This window comes from Enoplosus armatus, chromosome 23 (assembly GCF_043641665.1).
Source record: "Enoplosus armatus isolate fEnoArm2 chromosome 23, fEnoArm2.hap1, whole genome shotgun sequence".
Taxonomy (NCBI): Eukaryota; Metazoa; Chordata; class Actinopteri; order Centrarchiformes; family Enoplosidae; genus Enoplosus; species Enoplosus armatus.
Window position 1 is genome coordinate 8,985,293 of NC_092202.1, and position 12,256 is coordinate 8,997,548.

The 12,256-nt window shown below is 40.6% G+C and overlaps 1 protein-coding gene across 1 annotated transcript in view; it reads left to right on the forward strand.

Moving 5' to 3' along the window:
* Positions 1–521: 521 nt before the first annotated feature.
* Positions 522–12,256, forward strand: part of LOC139305993 (multiple PDZ domain protein) — a 41,909-nt gene continuing 30,174 nt past the window's right edge. The window contains exons 1-11 of the mRNA XM_070929947.1: positions 522–551; positions 2,282–2,448; positions 5,300–5,461; positions 5,803–5,942; positions 6,586–6,799; positions 7,284–7,406; positions 7,635–7,835; positions 8,449–8,551; positions 9,297–9,385; positions 10,068–10,305; positions 12,032–12,118. Of these exons, the coding sequence (XP_070786048.1) occupies positions 536–551; positions 2,282–2,448; positions 5,300–5,461; positions 5,803–5,942; positions 6,586–6,799; positions 7,284–7,406; positions 7,635–7,835; positions 8,449–8,551; positions 9,297–9,385; positions 10,068–10,305; positions 12,032–12,118 (1,540 nt within the window). The 5' untranslated portion in view covers positions 522–535. The remainder of the gene's footprint in view (positions 552–2,281; positions 2,449–5,299; positions 5,462–5,802; positions 5,943–6,585; positions 6,800–7,283; positions 7,407–7,634; positions 7,836–8,448; positions 8,552–9,296; positions 9,386–10,067; positions 10,306–12,031; positions 12,119–12,256) is intronic.

A 12,256-nucleotide genomic window follows, 5' to 3' on the forward strand; every position in this document is an offset into this window, starting at 1 on the left:
CATGCATATTCCAAAACTACTGCCAAAGTGCAGTGAATTAAATCCCGGGAATGTAAATTACCAGGTGTTAATCCATCAATAAGAGCATTAGTCAAATATAAGGGAACGAACAACCTGCAGTAGATGTGTGCTCAAACAGACACACTGCACCATTGCACTGGGGACTCAGTAAATAGCCTACAGTTCCCCAGCATAATGGCTACTCTGGGATGTTATGGTGAAGCATTCTTAAGAGATAAATATGGCCCCGGCTGAAAGAAAATAAATCCATGTTCCCTTTCATGTTGACCTTTCAAATAGAGAGTGTTTAAGAAGTTAGGTTCAGTGGAGAGTGAGCCTTTCCAGCTCTCACTTCCTGTTTGTATAGAGTGCGTTGTGGAAGTTAAAAAAAGATGAGGGAATTTGTGCCCTGATATTCTCTGATTGTTGAGGAAAAGACATAACACATTGTGCTGTTCTTTGCAGGCCTTGAAAAAGGGAAGAGTTTGAAATTGCTGTTAATGGGGAGAAATCACATTCACCTGGAGTTCTAAAAATGATAGAAACAATGGGTAAGTAATTGTTTTTTTTTGTTGTTTCATGGCAGCCAGATACAACTGATTGAGTCAGTGTGTTATTCATTATGGTTGAAAATACATGTGAAGGAAATGATGTTGTGAAAAAGATTGGCTATGTGTCCATTGTATGTGTCAAATGTTCTTTTCTCTCCTTCTGTCCTGAATTTAAGAGGCAGAGCCTCTGTGTCTCCGATACCAAATACTCATTTTAATTAAGATTCAATACTACCATAATAAACAGGACAAAAAATGAAATATTGCATCTGCACACTTGCTGTGTCTTTTTTATTCTTAATCTTCATTCCTAAAATGAGCATTTTTTGCAGAGGGGTTTGGTCTTGTCAGTTGGGCATCCGTATTTGGCTCCTGCTGTTAGTTTTCCTCAACCAGTGTAAGAGGCCCTGGATTCAGTTCAAGGCTTGTGGACTGCCAGTGTTGCCATATCTGATAATGTTGCCACATACTTGATTGTTTGTTTGTCCCCATAGAGATATATTTGTCCAACTGTCAAGCATGGAGCCAAATGGGTGCTGCCAGCTTCTTTCTTTAAAGCCGCAATCTGTGGTCACTCTCAAGACTGGCATATTGACCATGTACTCATGCACTACATCAACTGTAATGTGCACGTTGGGGCAATGGGGCTTTGTACACCAGTCTTGGTAGCATGAGAATTGAGGGTTGGATCATTTCATTTTACGTTTCATCTCATACTTAAAGAAATTAGTAGTATTTGGAAGCACAGAATTCAATTTCAAATGTAATATTTTTTTTCAATGGAATCAAACTCGTACAAACACACACACACAAATGCAAACAGGCCAACACACATACATGCCACACTCTGGTGGGACTCCTCATTATGCACACTCAGGCGAGGGCAATGAAAATGATACACTTACCTGCGTAGGACAGAACAGAAAAAAAACCCTGCTGTGACTCCAGTGTTATTGGCTTGTTTACAATCTTTGTTCAAACAACAAAGCTTCTAAGTGCAAAAAGTGCTTTGGCCCTTGTGCACGCCCTATTAGGTGTTAGTCACAGTTGGTGAGCTTTGGAAATTGCTTCATTTTTGTCCAGATGACATTGGGCTGGCCCATCCTCACTAACAAGCCACTCTGGAGTTGCTCGAATGTGGGGCTTATGCAGGGTCCAGCAAACAAACTGTGGAGGGCCTGGTTCTTTTATCTTTTCCTCCTGATACCCATTCTATGCTCCTGTGCAGCCCACCATTGACCCTGAAGTCAGAAAAAGAAACATTGCTATTCTGCAGACAAATTCAGCACGTTGAAAATTGAGTTTATTTCTTCTGGTACAAAACCTGATGCTATGTGATTTCGATATAGTAAGGTCTGTTGAACACCAGTCAGCCTTAGCTAAGCCTACAGGTTGAGATGTGTGGCTCTCTCCATCCTTCCTCTATGCCTCATTTACATGTCATTGTTAAACATAAAGAAGAAGTCCAAGGAATACGCCAAATAGTTATGACACACTTTATATTTTTTAAAAAGTACATCATTATAAGTAAAATTAAATAAGGATATTTAAATGTATAAATGAGGCCATGTCCAAACACCCTTCCCTGTCTCCCTGTATCTGCCTGTGTGCTGATAAGGCCTCCGTCCTCATCACCTCTCTCCACCTCTATCTCTCCCACGCCTCCATCTCCCTGCATCCACTCCTTCACTCCGGCCGGCGCTGTCACTGAAATATGCGACGGCTTGCAGATACACAGCGTGCCTTGCAGGCGGTGGAGCGTCTCCAGGCCAAACTGAAGGAGCGGGGGGAGGTGCCCACTGAGGAGAAGCTCAGCCTGCTCAAATCAGTGCTCCAGAGCCCCCTCTTCCACCAGATCCTGGCCTTGCAGAAGTCCGTCCAGCATCTCAGAGACCAGGTAAACTAAAAATGATTTAATTTGTCATTGTTAAATACCTTGCAGGCAGGTATCCGTAATAATGCAATAAACATAACTAGTTTACAGTTTAGTTTTAATTTACATCTAAAAAAACGATGCTTGAATACAAATTAGAGATGCTGGGTGCCCAGGCTGCTAAGGCACCATGGACAGTCATTAAGAGGTTACAAGGTTATGGTCATTTAGAGGTCTGCATTATTAGTATATGAGTATAAACTGCCAAAATGCCAGATGGCAGCATCATACTTTGTTGGTGCAGAAGTAATATAAACAGAAATAGTCATGTTTGATGAGAAATAAGAGCTATTTTTTTATTATCATCATGTAGGATGAGGACGGGCAATATAAAGTACTTGCAAGCTACCGTGGCAGTGTCACCCTGCAGACGAAACGAGCATGCCCATATGTACAGTAAAAGCGTTATTGGTTGCTGTAATCATTCCTTCTGTTCATACTGGCCTCAGAGACATCCCATCCTTAGGCAATTCCGATGTAGGTGACGCAGGACCAAATCCTCTGTCGTTCTGTGCACACATGCCTTCAGCTGAAGCTAATATGAGGCTTCAGCAGTCGTTACGTTAAAATCTTTTTTGAACAAAATTCCCTCTTGTTTTCACAAGTCCTTGCTGGACTGCAGTGGATGAATAGTAAGGGAATTTCGTTCTAAAAAGACTGTGACCTTGGGAAGATACCCACTTAATTAGACTAACTCAGACTGTTGAAGCCTCATGTTAGCTTTGGCTGAACTTCAGAAATGCATTTTTGCACAGAAAGAGGACTGTGGAATAGGAAGGGAGCTCTTTAACAGCTGGTACGGACAAACGAAACAAGTGCAGCGAGCAATAATGCTTTTGATGAACATATGGGCATGTTTAAAGACAAACTTGAAAAAATGTGCAGAAGTCTGTGGATACATGAGTAAACTCCTGCATTACCTGTATCTCTGTGAGGTTAGAACATTTCCATATCTCATGTTCTCCACAGTTGCTGCTGCCTTTATCTTTCCTGTTTCTTGGGTGACCTCACTGATTCTGTTTTTGGCTCATGTCAAGACACACACCCCCACCCCCTTTCAATCCCCATCCCCAATAGTGTTGCTGCTATGGCCAAATTGCTGTCAGGGTTCACACAAGCCAGATATAATATGGGTACATGAGCAGAGATAGTTGGTCTAAGTCAGGAACTCTTTTTCGAGCTGATTCTCTCCATTGAGAACTGAACATTTGAGTGGAGGGAAAGGGCTCTTAAGTCACAGTGGAAAGGGGCCAGGGTAAGCGTTTGAGAAATAGAGACGAAAATATGTGAGCTATGCAGTGGGAGGCAGGGATGCTAGAGCTTTTTACCCCTTGTGGAATTTAGATTATAAAAGCCCTGCTGGCATTTTTGTGTGCTAGTGATTTAGCTTATTTCAAAAGAAGTACATTCCTATGTGTGTGTGTGTGTGCTAATGCATGTGTGTTTGTTTTACAAACTTTAAAAATGTATCAAGCAGCCATTCATCATAAATTCCCTTCAGATGTCCCAGTCCACGTTGTAACAATGGTAAAGAGATGTATTTGGGAAACAGCAACAAGTCTGTTATGTTTTTATAGAGCTTCCAAACCCAACTGCACTTGTTTGGCTCCTTTAAGCCGAACCAATTTGGAGAGAGGGAGCGTTTTGTGTTTTGTTGTGAGACAAGAGCCAGACACATAAACACACACTGTCTGTCTTCTGGCTCTGCTAGTTAGGCCTTGCGCAGCCCATGTCGCTATGGCGACAAGGCCCTACTCTCCAATGAGAAAGAGGCCACTGTGTGAAGTGGGGCAGAAACAATTTCTTAAATGTGCAAGAACCAAACTGGAACTTTAATCCTCTTAGCCAGGCCCCAGCTAACAAAGCTCATGCATGAGGACAGCAACTTAGCAGCATGCTACGCTAACTTAGCCCGGCCCATAGGGTTTTGTTTGCAGTGTGCAGCACTAATGTGTCCTGTCCAATGGAGTTTTGCTTCTCAGGACTAATCTGAGACTGCATTTAAAGGAGGCATTTACAGTACATGTTTCCTGAGTTCTGAAAGTTGTGCCGTCAACTTCCTAATGCAAACGCACAAGTTCACAAGGACAGCTTTAGCTTGGCAATGCCATATGCCAAATGGAGTGTTTATGACATTATTGCTGTGTATTATGTCCGTCCTTTTGAATCCAATTCAGATGGTAATAAACATTACGCCCTTTGGCTAATGAAATCGGGAAAACACTGTTTTATGTAGTTGACGCATTCATGTAATTCATCTGTCACACAAGTAAAGTCATTGCAGTAATTAAAACTCAAGCATATTAAGGCATCCAGATGGCCAGAGATGCTTTTCCCCCACCGCGATAGAAATATTGTATTTGGAGCCTAGTCATTGTTGGAACATCAGCTAAGAGCCATTATCCCCTGAAGGATTAGGCTGCCATAGATCCAGCTAATCATGGTGGGATAACAAACTATCTGGCATCCCAGTGGTTTCAGACACCCAGACTTCAGGGTTTTTAGTGTCTAAAATTAAATTTGCTCAGTGTTTACATTCACAGTAGGAATGAGTCATGATGTTTTTTGTTCAAACTTTTAATTGTCTTTGGTTGGATTGATGCCAGTAATTGCTCTTCTCTGCAGGAGCATTTTACCGAAATTCAAAGCTGTTATGTAGCCGCAAACTGGAAACCTAACAGACATCATCCCAACTTTTACAATGGAAGTCCAGTGTCTTTTTCAGTTTGATCAAATTTCTTTTCTTCCATGGTGTTATTTTACACATGTATTTATGATACGTCAATGAAACATCTGCATTTCTTTATTTTTCCAGGGGAGTGTCCCAGTGCCACGTGGGAGTGACCTTGGCGATCACATCACAGCAGTCAAGCCCAATGGCGGCCATGTTTCCTACTCAGACATATCAGCTTCTACACACATCAATGGCAAAGCATCATCTGAAGAATTTGAACACATTATTCACTCCATGGCACAGGTATAGGCAACTGTGAAGCCAAAGCAATCATTGTGCTGTTTGTATATTGCTTTTTAAACTGTGTGTAATAACATAGGCTAATATAGTGACATCCTGCTGCTTCTGAAGTCTTTTGTTGATGTTTTATATGTTTTGGCCATTTTAACATGCACAAAAATCAGCACCTCGACTGTAAATAGGTAGATCACCTTGAATAGCTCTTTCTTAACTCGAACCAAATATCCAAAGACAGTCAAAGATGAGAACTACAGACTGCACACTGCGGCACTTCAAATAGACTTCTAAAGGCTGCCTGTAGCTTTGATGCCAAATTGAATGTACAGTATGTGTCTATGATCCAGGGGCGCCACGTGACACACGTGGACCTGCAGAAGCCAGTGTCAGGAGGACTTGGCTTCAGCGTGGTGGGCCTAAAGAGCGAGAACCGCGGAGAGCTCGGCATCTTCATCCAGGAAATTCAACCAGGAAGTGTGGCTCACTGGTATGTAAGAATCAACATGCCATCATTCAAAGAGCCACTGAGAGAGCTCAAGACTGATTAAAATCTTATCACAACAAAGTCTACATTCCAGGAAGTTTTTCAACATTTGGCCGATTGTTGAATTACAATTAAGGAATTAGAGAAGTCTTTTTCAGACAGTCAGGGACGTTCACAGATTGTTTGGGGACATGAGGGAAATTTAGCGATTCTTACAAATTGGCCTTTTTACCGAGAAGTAAAGAAGAAAGATTTTATGTTTCAATTATTTTTTGCTCAGAGTGTGGCTTTCAGATGTTTTCTTTAAATTAAAACTATACTTTTCATGCTTTCAAAACATCTCAGAGCTTACTTACAAAAATGTTATTCAAATAGGAAGATAACTAAATTTGTAGTATTACCTATACATTTCTTTCAAAGAGAAATTTGACAAAATCTGGCAAAAATTGTAAGAACAAAGGGAGAAAAGGCCATTATGATGTCAGTCACAATGAGTAGTCTATATACTATATGTGAAATGAGGAAAAACATGATGATAATCACTTGATCAGAGGCAGATTTAGTTCAAATCTCAGAGGCTCTGACACTTTTAACTGTCCCTTTCTCTCCCTGTCTCTACGACACTCCATGCTTCTTTCCCCTGCAGTGATGGGAAGCTCAAAGAAGCTGACCAGATTTTAGCCATCAATGGCCAGCCCCTGGACCTGACAGTGACCCACCAACAGGCTATAGGCATCCTACAGAGTGCTTCAGAGAGGGTGCAGCTCATGGTGGCCAGAGGACCAATACCTCAGCTGGCCAGTCCTGTGGTGTCCCGCACGCCCTCTGCTGCCAGTACACTGTCAGCCAACTCCAGCGCGGTACAGACACATTCTCACAACAATGTCATGATTGAAAACTTGCACTTATACGCCCACTTGCTAATTTAACAACAAGCCTGCTTACAAGACTTGTGCAAACAGATGTCTGCAAGGAATGTGGAAAAGGTACATAGTCTGACAAGATTTGCTTGAGGAGACGCACATAAAACTAGACACACATAGAGTATAACACACGGATTAATCACACATACAGTTTACACAAAGACACAATAGAGAAGAAGCGGCTCCCGCAATCCAACATGGCAATAAGATTTGAGTATGGCACAATGGTGAATGCACATACCTGTTTCTTGTCAGAAAAAATAAAGATGTGCTACAACTACTGATTAAACACTATATTTTCAGTGAAAACTCATTCGCATTATTCAGCAAAAGCTTTTTGAAATCTCTGGCGTTTATGGCTGGATAAATGAAACTCTTTCTGTGTGAAATGTTATTGTTTCTTCTCTTTTACTATGACTAGTGGCAGCACGTGGAGACAATTGAGCTTGTCAACGATGGCACTGGTCTTGGCTTTGGTATTGTTGGAGGAAAGACCACTGGGGTTATTGTCAAAACCATCCTTCCTGGAGGCATAGCGGATCAGGTGATTGCATTAATGCAACTCTACTTTCTTTGGGAATTGGCTTGCAGTGGGTTTAGCAATAGTTGTTCATACAGTGCTTACCATAAAAAGATTACGAGTTTTTAGTATTTCGTGACACTTTCAATGTTCTAGAGAGGTCACTCTTGTCAGTTAGGTAAAGCAAGCACTTACTTTGTTATGGTTTTGATTTCTACTGAAGCGACACAGACTAAGTTTTTTCTACCTCAGGATGGCCGCCTGCGCAGTGGGGACCACATCCTGAGAATCGGAGACACTGACCTGTATGGCATGGGCAGCGAACAGGTGGCCCAGGTCCTCAGGCAGTGTGGCAACAGGGTGAAGCTGGTGGTTACCAGGGGTCCTGTGGATGAGAATCCCTCTGTCTCTGCAATCATGCCTGTGGTGCTCCCCACTGTCAATGAACAACAGGTGAGACACTGTTTCACTCAAAATGTGGCAGAAATTCGGTACAAATTCTTACAATGAGGAAATGCGTTATATTCAAATTGATTTCATGATTTGTAGTGTCACTAAAGGAAAGCAGTTTCACAATAACAAATGAACAATTGATTACCATGTACAACACACAGAATTATACACTTTTATCAAAAACACTTTTCAAGCCTAAAGTTCAGGTCTTTTATCTCCAGTTTTATGCTTTCTTACTCTTGACAGCCCTGGATAAATGGAATTAAAGAAAATAGCAGTTTAAATCAGCTGTGACTCACACTTTGGAGAGCAGATATTGCTTCTCAGAAACAGCACTTACAAAGAGCGATTTCATGGCTATTCTCAACACTCAGCCCTGTTTAAACACGAATGAATTTCACTGACTCACTATATGAATGACGGACATCATATTCTTTTGATTGTACACATTAGCTGTGTTTTTTTATGGCTGCCAGGTTAAGAGCCCTCATTGTCAAAGTTAAGAAATGTATTTTGGTGACTTGCTTTTCCGCTGTTGTCAAATGAATCATGCTTTACTTTTATTTGGCTATCAGTGGTTATTGACCTGACATTGCCATCGATCTTTTCACAGGACTGTGAGGAAGAGGAGGCTGAAGCATTTGATGTGAGCCTTACCAAGAACACCCAGGGACTCGGGATCACTATTGCTGGCTATGTTGGAGATAAGAATTCAGGTGAGAAATGGCAGCTCACCTTTTCAGAATAGATAGAATAAATTAATATTGGTTTCACTAAAGATACATTTAAGCTGCAATGATAATATTTTCTAAGCCTAAAAACCGTGGATCAAATGTGTAATATGAAAGGAGTTGCTCGTGGTGAGTGTTTTAGCAGCTTTTAGGTTATTGATTCAGCAAAAAAGCGCTGATGAGACCACTGTACGCTACATGTCCAACACCATATGGTGGACAGACAAAGTTAGCTTGGAGCATTTAGCAGCTAAAGAAAAAGAAGCTAAAAAAGGGGTGAATATTAGACTTGAGTTCCACAGGTGGACAGAAACACGACTTCAAATGAATGCCATTGTTGCTCCTAGTCTGCTGGATGTGACAACAAGGTTTATAAGGTGATGTCAGTGTCAGTGTTTTTAGCTTTTTCCACTGCCCCAAAAAATCTTCTTTGAAATATGTTCACATTTATTGGCCTATGAAATGTAGCAGTTAGCCTTTTATTTTGACCTGTTACATTGAATATTGAATTGCTTTGGATAAAAAGTATTCAAGTCATTTTTCAAGGTTAGCATAAGTGCACTGGGTTCTTCATATCATTGTTCATGACTTATGTAATATTGAAACATGCTTACTAACACTAACCCTTTTTAACATCAAACTGAAACATCTATTTGCTTTTCTCCTTTGGGTCTTATGAGTCACGGCTATGTTCCTCATCTTTTTTTTTTTACTTGTTCTGCTTCCTCAGAGCCCTCTGGTATTTTTGTTAAAAGCATAACAAAAGACAGTGCCGTAGATCAAGATGGACGTGTTCATGTTGGAGACCAGATAATAGCTGTAAGTACCCCAATTATGCTCTTTGTAGCTATTACTATTTCCTCTGTCTTCACTGGCATGAGGTAAAATATGCAGTGGATGTTTTATATTAACTATTATAGTGATCCCATTTACTCATTTCAATGGAGGGAAATTATGAGATGAATAATGAATAATTTACAATTAACTGATAGTTCATAAAGTGTTTTTTCTTGGGACATTGAATGTAAGAGTCTTGAATTCCCACATTGAGCAATTCAGTTTTTAATTTCATTACTGCAGGACATTAACAATGAAGCTAAACTGTGTTTCTTGCATCATTTGAGTTAATGTTACCCTGTGTTTTCTAAAGTTCTCGCAAACTCTTGTTTTGTTCTGGTGTATTGGTGTGTGTGCGCTTCATTGAGTTTTCCTCTTAAGTGTAAATGATAATGTGCTTTGGGACACAACTTAAGATATTAATAAAACACTTAATAGACTGTGAATTCTTTAAACATATGCATTTTTTACCTGTCCTAAGTGAATGGCATCCATGTGCAGCACTCTGTTTCTAATTATGCTGGTGTTTAAAATCACTGATCAATCTTATTTCAATTCCACTTCTGTCAACCAAGAATATAGATGGCAATTCAGCACGCTCCCAATGTCCGCACATATTGGCACTTATTTAATCCATGGGCTCACAAATGATCGCCCTCTGCAGGTCGATGGTGTAAATATCCAGGGATACACCAATCAACAGGCAGTGGAAGTGCTCAGACACACAAGCCAGACAGTCCACCTTAAGTTGATCCGACGGGGCTTCAGGCCAGACGAGATCCCCCCCGCTGTGGCCCCCAGTGTCACCGTCCTACCCCCTTCCTCCACCATCCTCCCCACCACCACCACTGTCATGAGGGAGCTAGAGCTGGAGAGGAAGAAGGCCGAGGAGGCTGCTCAAGGTACAGAAAACATTCCTTGTTACTCATCATCCTGTCAAAGAAGGTGTGAAAATGTTGCTCAGACAGGAGTTTTTAAGAGGCAGTGACGAGTGACTCCAAATAGATATTTCAATCCCTTTTATTAATATAGTTAAAATGCACTAACAAGACTTTCTTCAGCAGAGTTATGCTCAAATACAGTCCAAATTTATGTCAACATTGTGATATATTACAGAATGAGACTGGATATGTAGCAGGTGTCTTTATTCTGCTACAGAAGGATTTATTTGTTACTATTTTGAGTAAAAAAAAAACCTTTTCTTAAGGGTTGCTCCTAATAATATCAATACGCCCACGTTTACTGGCAATTTTCCCCTAACAAGTGAGGGAATGCACTCAATATTAATAATCACTGAGGTCAAGAGGACACAACTATTTTCTCAGACATGGAAATAAAGATAACCACTTTTTATGTTGCACAGACAGAGCACTGGCTGGGCTGAGCAAACAACCACATTTCTACAGAAAGAAACACAAGTTTTCCATCATATTGTTTAGACCCTGACCTACATTCAATAATAAATCAGCATATGATGATTATTTGACAGGGCATCCACACAACTAAGAAGTTGACACTTGAGTTACAGCTGAGGTCTGCATGTATGTGCTAAGACCCATGATGTGCTTCATGTGTTTTTTTATTTTACATCAAACAAGACAGAGAGTAAACAGAAAGATTCTCGTCTCCAGCTGTACTGACAGGACCCCCGGGCTATTGCAGAAATAAGAAAAGCAACTTCATAGCATAAGTTGTCAATAGTGATAGATGGAGCTTGAAAGTGATAAGATTTGGCAATAGAAAGTTCTAGCCCAAAAACCTGCAGAAAAACTAGCAGCCAGCGGTCAACAGACAGAGGAGGCTAGAATTTTCTTGGCTTCTGTGAAACCTGTCAGAAAAAAATCCCAATTACAGAAGTTTGCACTTTTAAGGATTATAGATAATAAAAAAGAGAAAAGAGTCTTCAACAAATGTACTTCATCAGTGCATCACCATATTATATGAGGTTATGTACCTGGAACTCCCTTGGTAAAAAAAACAGAATAGTCAGGTGAGTAACTAGAATATATTTTAGCTAACTTACAGGTCCGGTGTATAAAGTTGTAATGGGTCATTTAACGGTTGGGAGTAAAGAAATTTAACTACTCCCTTAAATTGTTCAAGTCAGGGTTGTTGAGTTCCTTTTCGCATACCAGTCTACCAAATATTAGTTTTATGTTAGCACTTAAAAGCTGCTGATGTACAGCATAGATCATGGCTTGCCTGGGCGCATACGTAGTAATTTCATGGGCAACCAGTTCGGTGCCCTGTGGAACTCCAAAGACATAAACAGCGGCATGAAGCTGTAAAAAAGAGTACTAGGATCATTAAACAGATATTTGAAGTCCTGTAATGTTTATAGTCTGTCATTATGGATGACATCAGCAAAGGTATGTATATCCGTTTCAGACCAAGAGGAAATGAGATAGGTTCTTCTTAAGTTAGAAATGCTTGAACTATTTTGGAAGAATAAAATAAAAAAACACTTGTTGTTCCAAATAAATTCAGCATTGATGCATTTGTGCTTTTTGTATGTACGTGTGCTGTTATTGGAAAGTACATAACTTTTTCCAGTGGCTATGTGCCTAAAATGTCATGTGTCTGTGACGCTGTCTGCCTCACTGTGTGTCTCATTGTGTGTGTTTACAGTCACCACGGATGAAAAGCCGCTCCAGACAAAGAGTGAAGGATCTGATGTCAGCCCAGCCACGGATCAGCTAACAGAAGACAAACATGGTAGGAGGCTGAGATTCTTCTTTAAGTACACCAGCAGAGATACTGGGCACACATCTGACAGATAAGGGTAATTGTTGTCAGGACCACACTGACTAGCAAAACATACTGTAAGAAATATTTAGATGGGTGCTGTTGGTA